The sequence below is a fragment of the Schistocerca serialis genome, chromosome 1 (genome assembly GCF_023864345.2).
Source record: "Schistocerca serialis cubense isolate TAMUIC-IGC-003099 chromosome 1, iqSchSeri2.2, whole genome shotgun sequence".
Taxonomy (NCBI): domain Eukaryota; kingdom Metazoa; phylum Arthropoda; class Insecta; order Orthoptera; family Acrididae; genus Schistocerca; species Schistocerca serialis.
Genome location: NC_064638.1, coordinates 516,216,586 through 516,234,466, shown reverse-complemented (window position 1 = coordinate 516,234,466; position 17,881 = coordinate 516,216,586). Strand labels below are relative to the sequence as shown.

Below are 17,881 nucleotides of genomic sequence, written 5' to 3'. Positions count from 1 at the left end.
TTCTGTTGCCTGCAAAATTGCAGCCCATTGTTAAAGGAGAATCGTGAAATTAATTCCCGGGAAGAATGTATAAAAATTCATTCTATAATTCACCATCAATTATCGTCACCAATATTCCGAGACATGATTCAATATACCTGGTTTGCCTCAAAATTATCAGAAACTCAAAACATTTTCGTAAATGTTAATGGGGCATATTTTTGTAGTGATTTATTGCAAACGCCCTGTGATTGTAAAAAATCCGCTTTTATATGTTGCGCAAGATGTCGCAAAAATTATTACTTTGTCTGGTTTTACGATAATTACCACTGCGGTTCTTGTTTATAATTATTATACGTATAAAAATTGAATGTTTCCCAATAGAATTTGTTATTCTGATTAAAAACCCAATGATTCTCCTTATGCACTTTACAATGAAAAATGGAAAACCAACCACCATGAATTGTGTTGTTGGACAAAAAGAAAATAATTTTTATTCAATAATGTAACTAATTTGTTAAAGATAATGTAGGTTTGCGAAACTTTCTGAAGAATTGGTGGAATAACAAAAGAAGATGAAATATAAGAAAAAATAGTGCCAGAGAAGAAATAGAACCCGGGACCTCTGTCGTAAGAGTCCGAGTCCTTAACCTATATGCCAGATGGCGTCTCGGCAATGGACTAACATTTTATACTCATAAGGCACTTAAGAAAATTTGGATCGATTTTTCCCGGTATCTTCCGGGTAGTCCGTCCTATTATTTTAACCACGTGAGGCGTTAGGGATCCTCTTTCACAATACAAAATTTCGGACAAATCACCGACCCCACGCTCGTGCCGTCTCCTTGTTAGTATAGTGTCCTAAGATCGTCGTCAAACGCTCCAAGAACGCACTCGTTAACAATTGTTCTATTGTTCGCAGTCACAGTCAGCAGGTGAACGGGAACCCCACTTCTTCAAGGTGTGACCACTCCCCCCTTGACACTTCCGCGAGCAGTTCAGCTTTGCCCAGGTTTGAAGCGATAGTTGGAATCCCTCAACCTTCTTTGTTCAATCTACGGATGCCAGTTATCGCTGAAACCCAGTTCTCGGTTATACTGGCAGGTGTCGACAGATGTGAAAATTTCCGAACTAGCAAAATACTAACGCGAATTCTTTACAGACGAATGGAAAAAATAGTAGAAACGGACCTCGGGGAAGATCGGTTTGGATTCCGTAGAAATACTGGAACACGTGAGGCAATACTGACCCTACGACTTAGCTTATAAGATAGATTAAGGAAAGGCAAACCTAAGTTTCTAGCATTTGTAGACTTAGAGAAAGCTTTTGAAAATGTTGACTGGAATACTCTCTTTCAAATTCTGAAGGTGGCAGGAGTAAAATACAGGGAGCGAAAGGCTATTTACAATTTGTACAGAAACGAGATGGCAGTTATAAGAGTCGATGGGGATGAAATGGAAGCAGTAGTTGGGAAGGGAGTGAGACAGGGTTGTAGCCTCTGTCAGAGACAGCAAAGGACTTGGAAGAGCAGTTGAACGGAATGGATAGTGTCTTGAAAAGAGGATCTAAGATGAACATCAACAAAAGCAAAACGAGGATAATGGAATGTAGTCGAATTAAGTCGGATGATGCTGAGGAAAGCAGATCAGGAAATGACACTTAAGTAGTAAAGGAGTTCTGCTATTTGGGGAGCAAAATAACTGATGATGGTCGAAGTAAAGGGGATATAAAATGTAGACTAGCATTGGCAAGGAAAGCGTTTCTGAAGAAGAGAAATTTGTTAACGTCGAGTATAGATTTAAGTGTCAGGAAGTCGTTTCTGAAAGTATTTGTATGACGTGTAGCCATGTATGGAAGTGAAACATGGACAATAAATAGTTTAGACCAGAAGAGAATAGAAGCTGATCGTTTTTCCGATTTTCTTTAATAACAGAACAGTTCAAACGTGCCCAAATCCTACGAATAAAATTTATGCAGTTTTTGGAAGGTTAATTTAAAAACGAAAAATTTTAGCACTGCTGCAAAGGCTAACTGATATTCCGGTTTTTTGCTCAGTTGATAGTACAAAAAAGAAAAAAAAACACATTCTATAACCGAGACCAAACGAAAAATACGATTATTCAAAACAAAACTAAAATACCTATTTTGGTTTTAATCGGTCGGTTTTTCGCATCCACAGTTGGAAAGAGGTGAGACCTATTGGGTGAATGTTTGAGATTTGCTTGATTTCCGACGAGTTGTTGGTGTATCTTGCATGAGTAGCAGCTGCAAACCTTTTGTGCCATATTCCTATCCCAAACATTACTGGATCCCGTACTATTAAACGAAGAATTGGAACAAAACTCACAAATGCATGTCTCCAAACTGTCTAACAGCTCCCCGTCCCAGTACACTTTACCAGCACTGTCAAAATTCCAAAATATAAAAACAAGTTATTCATATCACAAAAAATATGTGTTCATTGTCCCTAGAAGACATACTAAGTTCTCTAAACTGAGAAAAATAATAGAGAATGTATGCTGTTGTTGTTGTGGTCTTCAGTCCTGAGACTGGTTTGATGCAGCTCTCCATGCTACTCTATCCTGTGCAAGCTTCTTCATCTCCCAGTACCTACTGCAACATACATCCTTCTGAATCTGCTTGGTGTATTCATCTCTTGGTCTCCCTCTACGATTTTTACCCTCTACACTGCCCACCAATACTAAATTGGTGATCCCTTGATGCCTCAGAACATGTCCTACCAACCGATTCGTTCTTCTAGTCAAGCTGTGCCACAAACTTCTCTTCTCCTCAATCCTATTCAACACCTCCTCATTAGTTACGTTATCTACCCATCTAATCTTCAGCATTCTTCTGTACCACCACATTTCGAAAGCTTCTATTCTCTTCTTGTCTAAACTATTTATGGTCCATGTTTCACTTCCATACTCAGAAACGACTTCCTGACACTTAAATCTATACTCGATGTTAACAAATTTTTCTTCTTCATAAACGCTTTCCTTGCCATTGCCAGTCTACATTTTATATCCTCTCTACTTCGACCATCATCAGTTATTTTGCTCCCCAAATAGCAAAACTCCTTTACTACTTTAAGTGTCTCATTTCCTAATCTAATTCCCTCAGCATCACCCGACTTAATTCGACTACATTCCATTATCCTCGTTCTGCTTTTGTTGATGTTCATCTTATATCCTCATTTCAAGACACTGTCCATTCCATTCAACTGCTCTTCCAAGTCCTTTGCTGTCTCTGACAGAATTACAATGTCATCGGCGAACCTCAAAGTTTTTATTTCTTCTCCATGGATTTTAATACCTACTCCGAATTTTTCTTTTGTTCCCTTTACCGCTTGCTCAATATACAGATTGAACAACATCGGGGAGGGGCTAAAACCCTGTCTTACTTCCTTACCAACCACTGCTTCCATTTCATGTTCCTCGACTCTTATAACTGCCATCTGGTTTCTGTACAAATTGTAAATAGCCTTTCGCTCCCTGTATTTTACCCCTGCCACCTTTAGAATTTGAAAGAGAGTGTTCCAGTCAACATTGTCAAAAGGTTTCACTAAGTCTACAAATACTAGAAACGTGGGTTTGCCTTTCCATAATCTTTCTTCTAAGGTAGTCATAGGGTCAGTATTGCCTCACGTGTTCCAGTGTTTCTACGGAATCCAAACTGATCTTCCCCGAGGTTGGCTTCTACTAGTTTTTCCATTCGTCTGTAAAGAATTCGTGTTAGTATTTTGCAGCTGTGACTTATTAAACTGATAGTTCGGTAAATTTGACATCTGTCAACACCTGCTTTATTTGGGATTGGAATTATTATATTCTTCTTGAAGTCTGAGGGTATTTCGCCGGTTTCATACATCTTGCTCACCAGATGGTAGAGTTTTGTCAGGACTGGCTCTCCCAGGGCCGTCAGTAGTTCCAATGGAATGTTGTCTACTCCTGGGGCCTTGTTTCGACTCAGGTCTTTCAGTGCTCTGTCAAACTCTTCACGCAGTATCGTATCTCCCATTTCCTCTTCAGCTACATCCTCTTCCATTTCCATAATATTGTCCTCAAGTACATTGCCCTTGTGTAGACTCTCTATATACTCCTTCCATCTTTGTGATTTCCCTTCTTTGCTTAGAACTGGGTTTCCATCTGAGCTCTTGATATTCATACAAGTGGTTCTCTTTTCTCCAAACGTCTCTTTAATTTTCCCGTAGGCAGTATCTATCTTACCCCTAGTGAGATAAGCCTCTACATCCTTACATTTGTCCTCTAGCCATTCCTGCTTAGCCATTTTGCACTTCCTGTTTGCATACGATGCTTAAATACAGTGATCCACTGATTTAGCTGACGTGGAGACAGTGGATTGGCAGCCGGAATACGGTTTGCGCGCTAAAACTAGCAGCTTGAATACTATTTATTAGCTGAACAAAATGTCAAATGTAGAAGGGTGAAAAGTCTTTCTTCAATGAACTCATTAGTATGTAATTGCTAAAATATTCTAACTGTAACTTTTGTCAAGTAATAAAACATACTAACGACGGAAGCACTCCGTGCGTTCTCGGGTAGACACGAGCAATGCCCCAAAAAGTGCTCCTCGCCGGCAGTTGGGTCGGAGTATGCAGCTTATCGGCACCGGTGTGGTTGCCTTTAGGCGCGAGTATGCGAACAATGCAGGCTGATTAATTACTAGAGAAGTGTTTTACTACACACTGTGCATGAAACGTATACTCTACATTATCCTGAGTCTGGATTACAGATCGACAATTGTGTGTGCACGACTTTGTGATCATGGGCTTCTTATTTTAAACAACGCCAAAGTTGCGAATAAAGTAACTGGAATCTAGAATGAAATTTTCACTCTATAGCGGAGTGTGCGCTTCTATGAAACTTCCAAGCAGATTAAAACTGTGCGGCGGACCGAGACTCGAACTCGGGACCTTTGCCTTTCGCGGTCAAGTGCTCTACCAACTGAGCTACCCAGGCACGACTCACGCGCCGTCCTCACAGCTTTAATTCCGCCCGTACCTCGTCTCCTACCTTCCACACTTCACAGAAGCTCTTCTCAGGTTCCCAGGAGAGCTTCTGTGAAGTTTGGAAGGTAGGAGACGAGATACTGGCGGAATTAAAGCTGTGAGGACGGGGCGTGAGTCGTGCCTGGGTAGCTCAGTTGGTAGAGCACTTGCCCGCGAAAGCCAAAAGTCCCGAGTTCGAGTGTCGGTCCGCCACACAGTTTTAATCTGCCAGGAAGTTTCATAACTGAAATCCCTTGTAAAATATGGATTATGTCACTTAATAATCTGGCTGTGGCTGACGAGCCAAGTTACGTTTAGTAGCATTTCATTTCAGATTACAGTGCCTCATTAAGAAGCGACGTCTCCCATGTCACTGTGCTGGTACAAACTCAAACTACTTGGGGTGAAGACGCAGGATTAGTGCAACTTTCAGAACACTGCGCTGTGTCCCGATGCATTCAGCTTCTACTCCGACCTCCATATACACTGCAGTCTCAGTGCAAGAGAAGTCAGCACCGTCGGCACAATGGTACAGTTTGTAGTGTGGAAGGTTTCATTCAAAATAATGTAAATCGTCGTAAGGGGAAAAATTCAGGTGAACCAATAATGCAAGTAATGGAAGGAAATATGTGAGTGGCTGGAAGACTTCTTAAGTAATAGAACCCAGTACGTTGTCCTCGATGGTGAGTGTTCATCGGAAGTAAGGGTATCATCTGGAGTGACCCATGGAAGTGTGGTACGTCCGCTGTTGTTTTCTGTCTACATAAACGATATTTTGGATAGGGTGGATAGCAATGTGTGGCTGTTTGCTGATGATGCTATAGTGCACGGGAAGGTGTCGTCGTTGAGTAACTGTAGGAGGATACAAAATGACTTGGACAGGATTTGTGATTGGTGTAAAGAATGGCAGCTAACTCTAAATATACATACATGTAAATTAATGCAGATGAATAGGAAAAAGAATCCTGTAATTTTTTGAGTTCTCCATTAGTAGTGTAGCGCTTGACAGAGTCATGTCGATTAAATATTTGGGCGTAACATTGCAGAGCGATATGAAGTGGGACCAGCATGTAATGGCAGTTGTGGGGAAGGCGGATAGTAGAACTCGATTCATTGGTAGAATTTTGGGAAGATGTGGTTCATCTGTAAAGGAGACCGCTTATAAAACACTAATACGACGTATTCTTGAGTACTGCTATAGCGTTTGGGATCCCTATCAGGTCGGATTGAGGGAGGACATACACTCCTGGAAATGGAAAAAAGAACACATTGACACCGGTGTGTCAGACCCACCATACCTGCTCCGGACACTGCGAGAGGGCTGTACAAGCAATGATCACACGCACGGCACAGCGGACACACCAAGAACCGTGGTGTTGGCCGTCGAATGGTGCTAGCTGCGCAGCATTTGTGCACCGCCGCCGTCAGTGTCAGCCAGTTTGCCGTGGCATACGGAGCTCCATCGCAGTCTTTAACACTGGTAGCATGCCGCGACAGTGTGGACGTGAACCGTATGTGCAGTTGACGGACTTTGAGCGAGGGCGTATAGTGGGCATGCGGGAGGCCGGGTGGACGTACCGCCGAATTGCTCAACACGTGGGGCGTGAGGTCTCCACAGTACATCGATGTTGTCGCCAGTGGTCGGCGGAAGGTGCACGTGCCCGTCGACCTGGGACCGGACCGCAGCGACGCACGGATGCACGCCAAGACAGTAGGATCCTACGCAGTGCCGTAGGGGACCGCACCGCCACTTCCCAGCAAATTAGGGACACTGTTGCTCCTGGGGTATCGGCGAGGACCATTCGCAACCGTCTCCATGAAACTGGGCTACGGTCCCGCACACCGTTAGGCCGTCTTCCGCTCACGCCCCAACATCGTGCAGCCCGCCTCCAGTGGTGTCGCGACAGGCGTGAATGGAGGGACGAATGGAGACGTGTCGTCTTCAGCGATGAGAGTCGCTTCTGCCTTGGTGCCAATGATGGTCGTATGCGTGTTTGGCGCCGTGCAGGTGAGCGCCACAATCAGGACTGCATACGACCGAGGCACACAGGGCCAACACCCGGCATCATGGTGTGGGGAGCGATCTCCTACACTGGCCGTACACCACTGGTGATCGTCGAGGAGACACTGAATAGTACACGGTACATCCAAACCGTCATCGAACCCATCGTTCTACCATTCCTAGACCGGCAAGGGAACTTGCTGTTCCAACAGGACAATGCACGTTCGCATGTATCCCGTGTCACCCAACGTGCTCTAGAAGGTGTAAGTCAACTACCCTGGACAGCAAGATCTCCGGATCTGTCCCCCATTGAGCATGTTTGGGACTGGATGAAGCGTCGTCTCACGCGGTCTGCACGTCCAGCGCGAACGCTGGTCCAACTGAGGCGCCAGGTGGAAATGGCATGGCAAGCCGTTCCACAGGACTACATCCAGCATCTCTACGATCGTCTCCATGGGAGAATAGCAGCCTGCATTGCTGCGAAAGGTGGATATACACTTTACTAGTGCCGACATTGTGCATGCTCTGTTGCCTGTGTCTATGTGCCTGTGGTTCTGTCAGTGTGATCATGTGATGTATCTGACCACAGGAATGTGTCAATAAAGTTTCCCCTTCCTGGGACAATGAATTCACGGTGTTCTTATTTCAATTTCCAGGAGTGTAGAAGCAATTCAGAGGCGGGCTGCTAGATTTGTTAGTGGTAGGTTTGATCATCACGCGAATGTTACGGAAATGCTTCAGGAACTTGGGTGGGAGTCTCTAGAGAAAAGGAGGCGTTCTTTTCGTGAATCGCTACTGCGGAAATTTAGGGAACCAGCATTTGAAGCTGACTGCCGTACAATTTTACTGCCACCAACTTATATTTGGCGGAAAGACCACAAGATAAGAGAGATTATGGCTCGTACAGTGGCGTATAGGCAGTCATTTTTCCCTCGTTCTGTTTGGGAGTGGAACAGGGAGAGAAGATGCTAGTTGTGGTACGAGATACCCTCCGCCACGCTCCGTATGTTGGATTGCGGAGTATGTATGTGGATGTAGATGTAGATGTAGGAAAAGCCTAGAGGAGGACTGTACCCGGCAGTGGATGTTAGATGGCTAAAGACGAGGAACAGCTGACTTAACGTTAACGGTCTTCAAAAACATCCTGAGTTGTCTGAGTGTCCGCATAGCCAAAAACAAAATTAAGAAAATAAAATCCATATCCCCACGAGAAGAACTTGACATTGGTGTCACTGGAGCGAGTGACGGACTCACCGATGGTGGCGGCGGCCACCTGCTGCCAGTGGATGCGGTCCTTGACGGGGGCCGAGCCCTCAACCCGCTTCGCCATGCTGCCGTGTGAAGACGTCAGCGGCCCGTGGTCGCTGTAGGTGCCGTCTCACGGCCTGTTCCAGAGTGACTGCCGGGCCTGCGCAACCAACATAAACACATTCACACTCAACTACCTGGTGTCCATTTGAAAAACCTAGCAAGCTCTAATCAGCTAAAGAAAGCAAGCGATGTACAGTATTGCTGGCTGAGAAATTCCAAGCCGTTTGGTCAGGTGTTTAATCGACCGAAGCACCATCGAAAGTGTCGCACGCTCTCACTTCATTAAACACTGCAAAAGTAGTTGCAATTTAATCCAGGACACTAGCGCTAAATCTTGTGATAAGGCACCTTACGCTACAGCTTTCCTTTCCTTGTCAGCCAAACACTAGTTGTAAACATTTCTTACACCACTCGCATTACACTGGCTAACCTACAGTCCAACACCATCCTACAGGTGTCCATTAACGATGTCGAATACAGGTGCAGATTTCATTAAGTAAAACTTCCCAGACATTCAACAATCAACGTCCACAGTTTGCTACAGTGAAAAAGACAACACACTGCTGTTTAACTACAAAGATAAGTAAAAATTTTTGTGCCGCACGATAAAAGACAGTGGTTTGGGTACAACGAAGGTTTATTCCGCGACGTCGTTCCCTTGCAGCTCAGCATAGCTTGTCCAAAGATTTACCAGTGAGTTGATGTAATTCCCGAAGTGCAATTCTAAATGACCTCTTTGGTTACCATTACAAAGAATTTAATGGCGGTATTGTTTTCTAGTACGTCCATTTAAATGTAACACACGCAACACGGCTGTTGGCACGATAAATAAATCGGGGCTCATAAGCACGTAGATAGTCTCTTTCTCTCGCTCCATTTGCCAAATGGACTAGGAAAGAATATGACTAGTATTGTCACGGTCACCATTTTTATAATATTATGGCTCTAAAGAAGAAATTAATGCTATTAAGCAGGTAAAATTAAACTCGTTGTTATTGAACTAGTGTGTGTAGTGTCTCTGTTTGTATGTCTGTGAAGGACATTATCAATTTCCAGAGCGGTGTTGACTACTACCACAGCGTACGTAATTTAGTACACGTAGACAAGTGTAGAAGTAGCTACCGACTCCGACAGTCGCCTGTAAAATTCTTGAAATGTTAGAGAACAGCCGGCCGGAGTGACCGAGCGGTTCTAGGCGCTTCAGTCTGGAACTGCGCGACCACTACGGTCGCAGGTTCGAATCCTGCCTCGGGCATGGACGTGTGTCATGTCCTTAGGTTAGTTAGGTTAAAGTAGTTCTAAGTTCTAGGGGACTGATGACCTCAGATCGTAAGTCCCATAGTGCTCAGAGCCATTTGAACCATTTTTTTTAAGAGAAAGAAAACTTCTATAGGATCTTCTCAAATTGGGATACAGCCATTCGCATTTCGTCATTCGATATTGTCTGTGAGTGAAATGAGTTCGTTTTAGCAGAGAAAGCTTTTTCTCTGCTTTTGACCGTGTTATTGAAGCACGTTCTACAGCCGACATAGACCACCAAATGTTTGAAGTCCTATACAAGCTTGTCGTACATTACTGTTCATCACAGAATCTTTAGATGAAAAGCAAATACGCGAAATTACCTTTGAAATGCACCAGACTGTATTATGGATGTTACGAAACTCCACATTAATCATATTATCACATATCGCTTGTGCATCTCAAAAAACACTAATTGTACAATATGGGGGGTAACAATGATTGTTTCATTGCACACACTTCATACATGTCCTCTCGTTATCGTCTCTTGCAACGAAGTTAGGTCACATATCGATTTTCTTACCTTTCTTCGCCCGTCATGAAGAAGCGCTCAGTCAGGGAATAAAAATTTCGTTCGCGCAAACGAAACGTGCCACCTCGCGATATTTGTTAACTTTCAACCATTAATAATACGATTCTCGATTCCTAATCGCTAGTAAGAGACGACGGATGTTATAGTATCGGTACAAGGCTGTCTCCGTCAGGGGTAGATTTTAGAGTGCGTTTGCACACCGTGTGGTAAACTGAAGAACGAAAGTAACTCTCACATAGTGTGTCGCTGCTAAGCAACATAGCTCGAAGCAACTTGGGTCACGCATATATATAACTGCTACAGTACAGGACAGAAGATAACTAAAGCCCGCATCTCGTGGTCGTGCGGTAGCGTTCTCGCTTCCCACGCCCGGGTTCCCGGGTTCGATTCCCGGCGGGGTCAGGGATTTTCTCTGCCTCGTGATGGCTGGTGGTTGTGTGATGTCCTTAGGTTAGTTAGGTTTAAGTAGTTCTAAGTTCTAGGGGACTGATGACCATAGATGTTAAGTCCCGTAGTGCTCAGAGCCAGCCAAGATAACTAAAAGGAATACGCTATGAGACGAACAGAAATGATACTTCTATACGAAGACAATAATAACAGTGAAGTCACCAAGATTTATGATAATCTCCTGAACATTTCAAAAGGCAGGAGATATTTCGTAACATATGAAGATGGTATCTGTTCTCTGGGAAACGTCCGAAGGAGCAGATACCATCTTCATATAGATAAGACTTACCGGCCAATGATCTTCTTCAGTGTGGATACACTTACATTGTCCGAAATCTTACGGGAATCAGTAGACTGACTGCCACGAGTAAAGAGCGTATTGGGCAGGGGCACTACATACGTAGAGCGTGGACAGTAAGTTGGGAATGTGGGTCTTAGGGGAGCGTGCCAGAGATAAAGTCCCTGCAGTCACATTATCAACTGTGTCCTCGGTGGTTCAGACAGATGGAGCGTCTGCCATCTAAGCAGGAGCTCCCGGGTTCGAGTCCCGGATGGGACACACATTTTCAACTGTCCCCGTTGATATGTATCAAACCCTGTAAGCAGCTAAAAGTCTGGATTTCATTGTAATTTCGTATTTCTTGTTCCCACGTTGGCCACAAGCTCGATAAGGAGTTCTTGTGGTAGGGCAATTCCACTTTTCCGACAGCGCGGTTAACAACTGCTGGATGCTTCATGAGTATGAGTCGTAATACTCCCAACGGATCCCAACCATGTTCAATGAGGTTTGAATCGGGGGAACGGGCAGGCTGCTCCATTCACCGAATATTCTCTCGTTCCAAGAGCGCCTCCACCTGCGCTGTTCGATGCGGTCTCTACCATTTACACATCGACAGGGCATTACGTTGCTTTATTATCCACTTCTTATATCCTAAACGCATACATCGGCCTTTCTTCCTAGTTATCAGAGCCAAAAAAGGGTATTTGACCTGTAAACAGATCGAGCAGGAGAAAAAAAGTAGGACAAAGTTAACTGAATCTAGTCGGAGTAAATCAGAATATGACGGGGAAATGAGCCATTAAAAGCAGTTCGTAAGTTTTGCTGTTTGGGTAGCAAAATAACTATCGATGACCGAAGTAGAGAGGATATAGAAAGAAGACTGAGAAAAACTAGAGAAACATTCCTGGAGAAGAGAAATTTATTACCTGTAAAAGTAAGTTGAAGGCTCAGGAATTCATTTCTGATGGTATCTGTATGGGGTGTGGCCTTATACAGCAATGAAACGTGGCGATAAACAGTTCAGACAAGAGGAGAATAGAAGCAACTGAAATGTGTTACAGAAGAATACTGATTATTGGACAATTAATGTGGAGGTAAGTGAGTAGCAAAGGGACTTACCATTTTGCGTCAAGCAGTACTAACTAAGTAACAGAGGAAAGTGTAAGGGGTAAAAACTGCAAAGGCAAAGTAAGGTTTGATTAAAGTAAGGAAATTCAAATCTGTAAATTGTAGGAGATACGAAGAGCGGAAGAGGCCTGTAGAGGATAAACAGTCGTGGAGAGCTGCGTAAGAGGAATCTGTAGATTTTAAGACCTCAACAACAACCTTGGAGAAGAAACTTCGTGGCTAATTAAAACCGCTTGCTGGAATTTTAGTTTTCACCGGGAAGTGCTCTACCGACTGAGCTACCCAGGCGCAACTGAACGCCACTCACCCTGAGAACCTTATTTTCGCCATTACCTCTCTCCAACTTTACACACTTCACAGACGCTCTCCTGCGTAACTTTCGGGACTAGCACTACTGGAAGAGAGGATATTGCGGACACGTGGCTGTGCCAGAAAGGAAACAATGCAACACAATATGCGTTGATATGAAACAATCTGGGAGATTGAAACTACGTGCTCAATCGGGACTCGAACCTAGGACCTCTCCCTTTCGGACTTAAGTGCACTACATACTGAGCTACCCTAACAGCTTTATTTACTCCAAAACCTTCCTTCTGACAGTTCAGCTGTGAGTGTGTGTACTGCTTGAGTCGTTTTTCAATAGGTCAGTCGATAGAGCACTTGGCAGTGAAAGGCAAAGGTCCCATAAATTCTCCCACTCTATGGCCAGGGTGAAGCAATAGTGATATATTTTCTGTAGGGAAAAGCAATCTATCTTGCAAAAATAGCTTACCATTTGTAAAGAAAGTTTCTAATATGAAGTTTTTCTTGCCTTGACCAGGAGTATCTACACTGGATTATTAGTTTCGACAAAACTAAGCTGCCATCTTCAGATGTACAGAGTGCGGATTGCGAAATCATAGTCTGTGATAAACAAAACGTTCGTTTCTGTACCATAGTGACAGACTCAAGAGAGGGGAACATAAAAAAATATAACTGTGCCTTCATGGGAAGACAGAGTCATACAAGTACGACACATCAAGAAGTGCCGCATGTTTCTGACTTGGCTACCGGCAACTCTTTTTTTATTATGAGTCCATGAAGATGGGAGGAATATAAATTTGCGGTTTTAGCACAGTACCACTGCATAATCTGTTCTCTGTGGATCTGAAGATGGCGCTTAGTCCTATTGAAACTAGTAGTTCAGAGTGCATATCGCGGTTCAGGCAACAAGAAACTTCATATCAGAAGCTGTCTTTATTCTGAATTAACAGATCGCTCTCCAGTTGACAATGTCATGTATTTATAGCATAAGTTTTAATGACGCGTTTCGTATTTTTCAGGCTTCTTCAGAAGTCTTAAAGGAACTGCCGGTAACACTTTAGTCACAAGCAGTCGAAATTTTGGTGTGCACGTTCGGACGAATGTGGTGCCCACCACAATTTTCGATTACTTATGACAAACGTGTTGCCCTCAGTTCCTTTACGACTTCTGAAAATGCCTCGAAAAGTCAAAACGCGTCAATAAGGCCTATGCTACTTTTGCAGCTTGACTGTTTTTTTTTTTATTATTATTATTTCGATTGAAGAAGTTCCAGTTTCGAGTCCCTGTCGGATCATATCCGATTCGATAGAATTTTTGCACACAAACGACATTTGACATCTCCCCTCTATTCCCTTGAACTGTTAATAACACCTTTAAAATGTTTGCAGTAGGCACCTCTGGCGGCCCTCTCATCTTAGCGCCCCAAGTAGCCGTTTGTGTCGCTTGGTCCTTAAACCGGCCTGGGTCCAGCACACTGTCTTAGGCTCTCAGCAAGATTGAGACTAGCGCAGCACAAAGTGAAAACTCATCCTGGAGCCTCGGAAAACGTTGGGAGAACTTAAGCATCCGAACATTTATTTACAAGACCACTTTCGAAGAGCTTCCAGCGAATACCGAGCACCGACAGCGCAGACTGCGCCCTCTGACCTGTTCAGTGGCAGGAGAAACGCAGCCGACTCGGGGCCGGCTAGCTGCGTGCAGGCATCTCCCGGAGCGGCGAAAGTGACGAGGCGGGGCTGCTGCGCGCGGGCGGAGTGGTACGCGGTGCCGGATAGACGGCGCGCTCCCAGTTATATTGCGGAGCCGGGAGCGGCCGGGCTCGCTGGCGCCTGCCTGACCGACAGGCAGTAACGCTGCGCAAACGCGCCGCGCTTATTTGTGACGGGGCAGCCGCGACCCGGCGCCACGTGTTGACGCCGCTAGAACGCAAACGCCTTCCAGGAAATTTCTCGGGTGATCACGGGTTAAAAATATATCCGTCCTACCACACTGCTACGGTGACGCACTGTAACACAGTGCTGAACGTCGCGCCACAGTTATACATTTACATTTTAAGTTCGTTTTTGTCTTGTAGGTGCTATTTCTAAGACTAAGTTGCTCGCTAATTCGAACAAGCCCTGTATTTAAAAACTGGATAGTGAAAATATGCACATTGCCAACTGTTGTGCTGTACGAAAATACACTTGGTCAGCACAACGGTGGGTTCTTTGGTTTCCACCGAGAGGAGACTGAGCCGAACTAGTCTATCTATCTATCTTCTCAGCGATCACAGGCCCTGCAGACCACGCGCTGCATCAACGATCTGTTTCCACCGCCTTCTATCTCTCGCAGCCTCTCTCCACCCTGTGGAAATTCCTAATGCTGCGATGTCCTTCTCTATGTCATCTTTCCACCTTGTACGAGATCGGCCCAATGGTCTTGTTGCCTGGAGAGTTCCTTCATATGATTTCTTGGCGATCCTGTTGTTTTCCATTCTGCCCATATGTCCAGCCCATTGCAGTCTCCTACTTTTTAATTTCTGGATGATAGAGGGTTGCTTCATTAACTGATAAATTTCATTGTTCTTTCGGATTCTCATGCGCCATTCTCCAACACAGGTCCCCAGATATTTCTCATTACTTTTCTTTCGAAAACATTCAGTTTTTCTATTTCATTCTTTGTAAGCGTCCAGCTTTCTGAACCGTACAGCACTATGGGGCAGATAAAAGTGCTGTACATCTTCGTCTTTGTGGTGATTGACAAAGCTTTACTTTTGAGTGGGTTGCGTAGTGAGTACAGACATCTTTACCCTGAGGCTATTCTTTCATTTATATCCATTGTTATGATATTTTTACTGTTGAAACGTGATCCAAGGTACTTAAACTGGAGAACTTTTCTGAATTTGGAATGTTGGTCAATTTGAAAGTAAGGATTTGGGTTTATGACTCGACCTATTTCCATATATTCGGTTTTCTCGTGGTTAATCAAAAGCCCGATTTTGCTGGCACTGTGCCTGAGGGATCTGTACATGTCTTTCAGTTCTTCTTCAGTTTCACTCAGCAACACTATATCATCTGCATAAGCCAGGAGTTTTACTTCAGGTGTGTTCAATTAGGAGACCATTGTATAGATGTAAATTACTTTCCCGAACCACTTTCTCTAATGCAAGGTTGAAAAGGACACATTAAAAAGCGTCTCCCTGTCGTAAGCCTGTTTCAGTTGGAAAGGTGGGGGATATGGATCCTCTGAACTTCACTGCTGCCTGGGAGCCATCCATGCTTAGTTGTATCATCCTAATGATTTTACTGGGTATACTAAATTCTCGTAATGCGTTGTAGAGGCTACTTCTGTGGATGCTGTCATAGGCTTGCTGGAAGTCAATTAAGAGACAGCGGATGTTTTGTTAAATTCCCAGTATTTCTCAATGATTTGTCGTAGAGTAAACAAATTATAAGTTGTGGAACGGTTTGTTCGAAATCCAGCCTGGTAATCTTGAATAATGTTTTCTGCGTAAGGTTAAAGTTTTTCCAGAATGGTCATTGACAGGATTTTGTATGTTATGTTCAGCAAACTGATTCCTCTGTAATTTCCACATTCAATTTTGTTTCCTTTCTTGTGTATAGGACAAATTATCACAGTTTTCCAATCTTCAGGCGGAACTAGACTGACGGAAACAGAAATCACAGCACCAAGAGGGAGCTGTGTGACATAAACGAGACTTACTTCTGCATCTCAAAGATAATGTCTATTCCATCTTCGCGCCAGTCACTTAAGAGCGGCGCTAGTAGCGCACTACGAGGATGCAAGTCAGGTTTGCTTTAAATACAGGCTGCAACAGACGTGAATTTTGGTTACCTTTGAGATTGGGGTGGTGACATGATGTTAGTCAATGGTGACAAAGACGTCATTATCAACACATGTTTCTACAGTGATATAACAGAAAGACTTGGCAGGAATGTAGCCACTATACATGATTGCTGGTAGCGGCAGTCACGAGAATGTATGGTCACAAGAAGCCCGTGTCCTGCACGACCGCGTGGGGTTATCTAGAGGGAAAACCATCGTGTTCAGCGTCTGACTCTGGTGCATCGCACTGCACCTGCAGCAGCAATTTGAGCAGCAATTGGCACCACAGTGACACTGCGAACTATTACAAATCGGTTTCTTCAAGCACAGCTCCGAGCCAGACGCCTTGTAGCGTGCGTCCCACTGCCTCCAAGCTACCGCCATTTGCGACTTCAGTGGTGCCAAGCGAGAGCCCATTGGAGCTCAGGCTGGATGTCTGTTGTGCTTCCTGATGGAAGCTGCTTCTGCCTTGGTGCCAGCGATGGTTGTGTGTTGGTTAGAAGCAGGCCAGTTGAGGGCCTGCAATCAATGTGGTTCAAAATGGCTCTGAGCACTATGTGACTTAACATCTGAGGTCATCAGTCCCCTAGAGCTTAGAAGTACTTAAACCTAACTAACCTAAGGACATCACAAACATCTGTGCCCGAGGCAGGATTCGAACCTGCGATCGTAGCAGTCGCGCGGTTCCCGACTGAAGCGCCTAGAACCGCTCGGCCACCACGGCCGGCGCAATTAAAGTGTCTGCGTGCTAGATACAATAGATCTGCACCTCCAATTATGGCCTCGAGTGGGATTTTGCATGATAGCAAGAGCATTCTAGTGGTTATCCCACGCACACTGTCTGTGAATTTGTGCATCAGTCTGGTGACTCGATCTGTTGTGCTGCCATTCATGAATAGCATTCCAGGAGGTGTTTGCCAACAGGATAACGTTCGCCCATATACCGCTATTGTTACCCAACATGGCTCTACAGAGCTTGGCCTGCTCGATCACCAGATCTGTTTGCAGCCAAGCACAGATGGGACATCATCGGACGACAACTCCAGCGTCACCCTCAAACAGTTTTAACCGTCCCTGTATTGAGCGACCAAGTGCAACAGGCATGGTACTCCAGCCCACAAAGTGACACCCAGCACATGCACAACACAATGAAAGTTCTTCCGCGTGTTTACATTCAACATTCTAGTTGTTATACCGCTTATTAATTTACCAGCATTTCACATTTGCAATGACTTACATTGCGCTTGCAATGTTAATCGCTTAAATATTGTGGTGTGCGTACTGTAAGACCTTCGGTACACACACACACACACACCAATAGATTACTTGACTTGTCGCTCTAATGAAGTAGGCGAGTGTCAGCAATATGTCTCGTGGTCTTATCGTGGCGTGTTTATCTTCTGCCGTTAGGTCAGACGATAGAAATGCCACTTGCACGCTTAGAGTAGCAGATTGACGATGACCAACTTTTAACAGAACTTGATTAATTTTCACACACATTTATTAAAATAATAAAAAGCATAGAAATAACTTAACTTGGTTCTGGACGCTATTTACAACTGACAATCTTAAGTTCCTTTCGTCTTGGTGCGTTAATCTTATTCTCACATATCTCTGATACTTGACAAAGTGTCTATACATTTCTCTACATGGCTATGTACAGGAATATGGTAATCTTATTAGGTGCAGACTGAAACTTGACAATAGACTAATGCAGACTGATGCAGACTAATGCAGACTGACTAATCGGAGGTCTGCACACTCGTT

At 44.3% G+C, this 17,881-nt stretch overlaps 1 protein-coding gene across 1 annotated transcript in view; it reads right to left on the bottom strand.

Annotated features, from left to right (window-relative positions):
• Positions 1-17,881, bottom strand: part of LOC126474259 (solute carrier family 2, facilitated glucose transporter member 8-like) — a 296,736-nt gene that overhangs the window by 26,013 nt on the left and 252,842 nt on the right. Inside the window, exon 2 of the mRNA XM_050101727.1 lies at positions 8,244-8,397. Coding sequence (XP_049957684.1) covers positions 8,244-8,319 — 76 coding nt within the window. The 5' untranslated portion in view covers positions 8,320-8,397. The remainder of the gene's footprint in view (positions 1-8,243; positions 8,398-17,881) is intronic.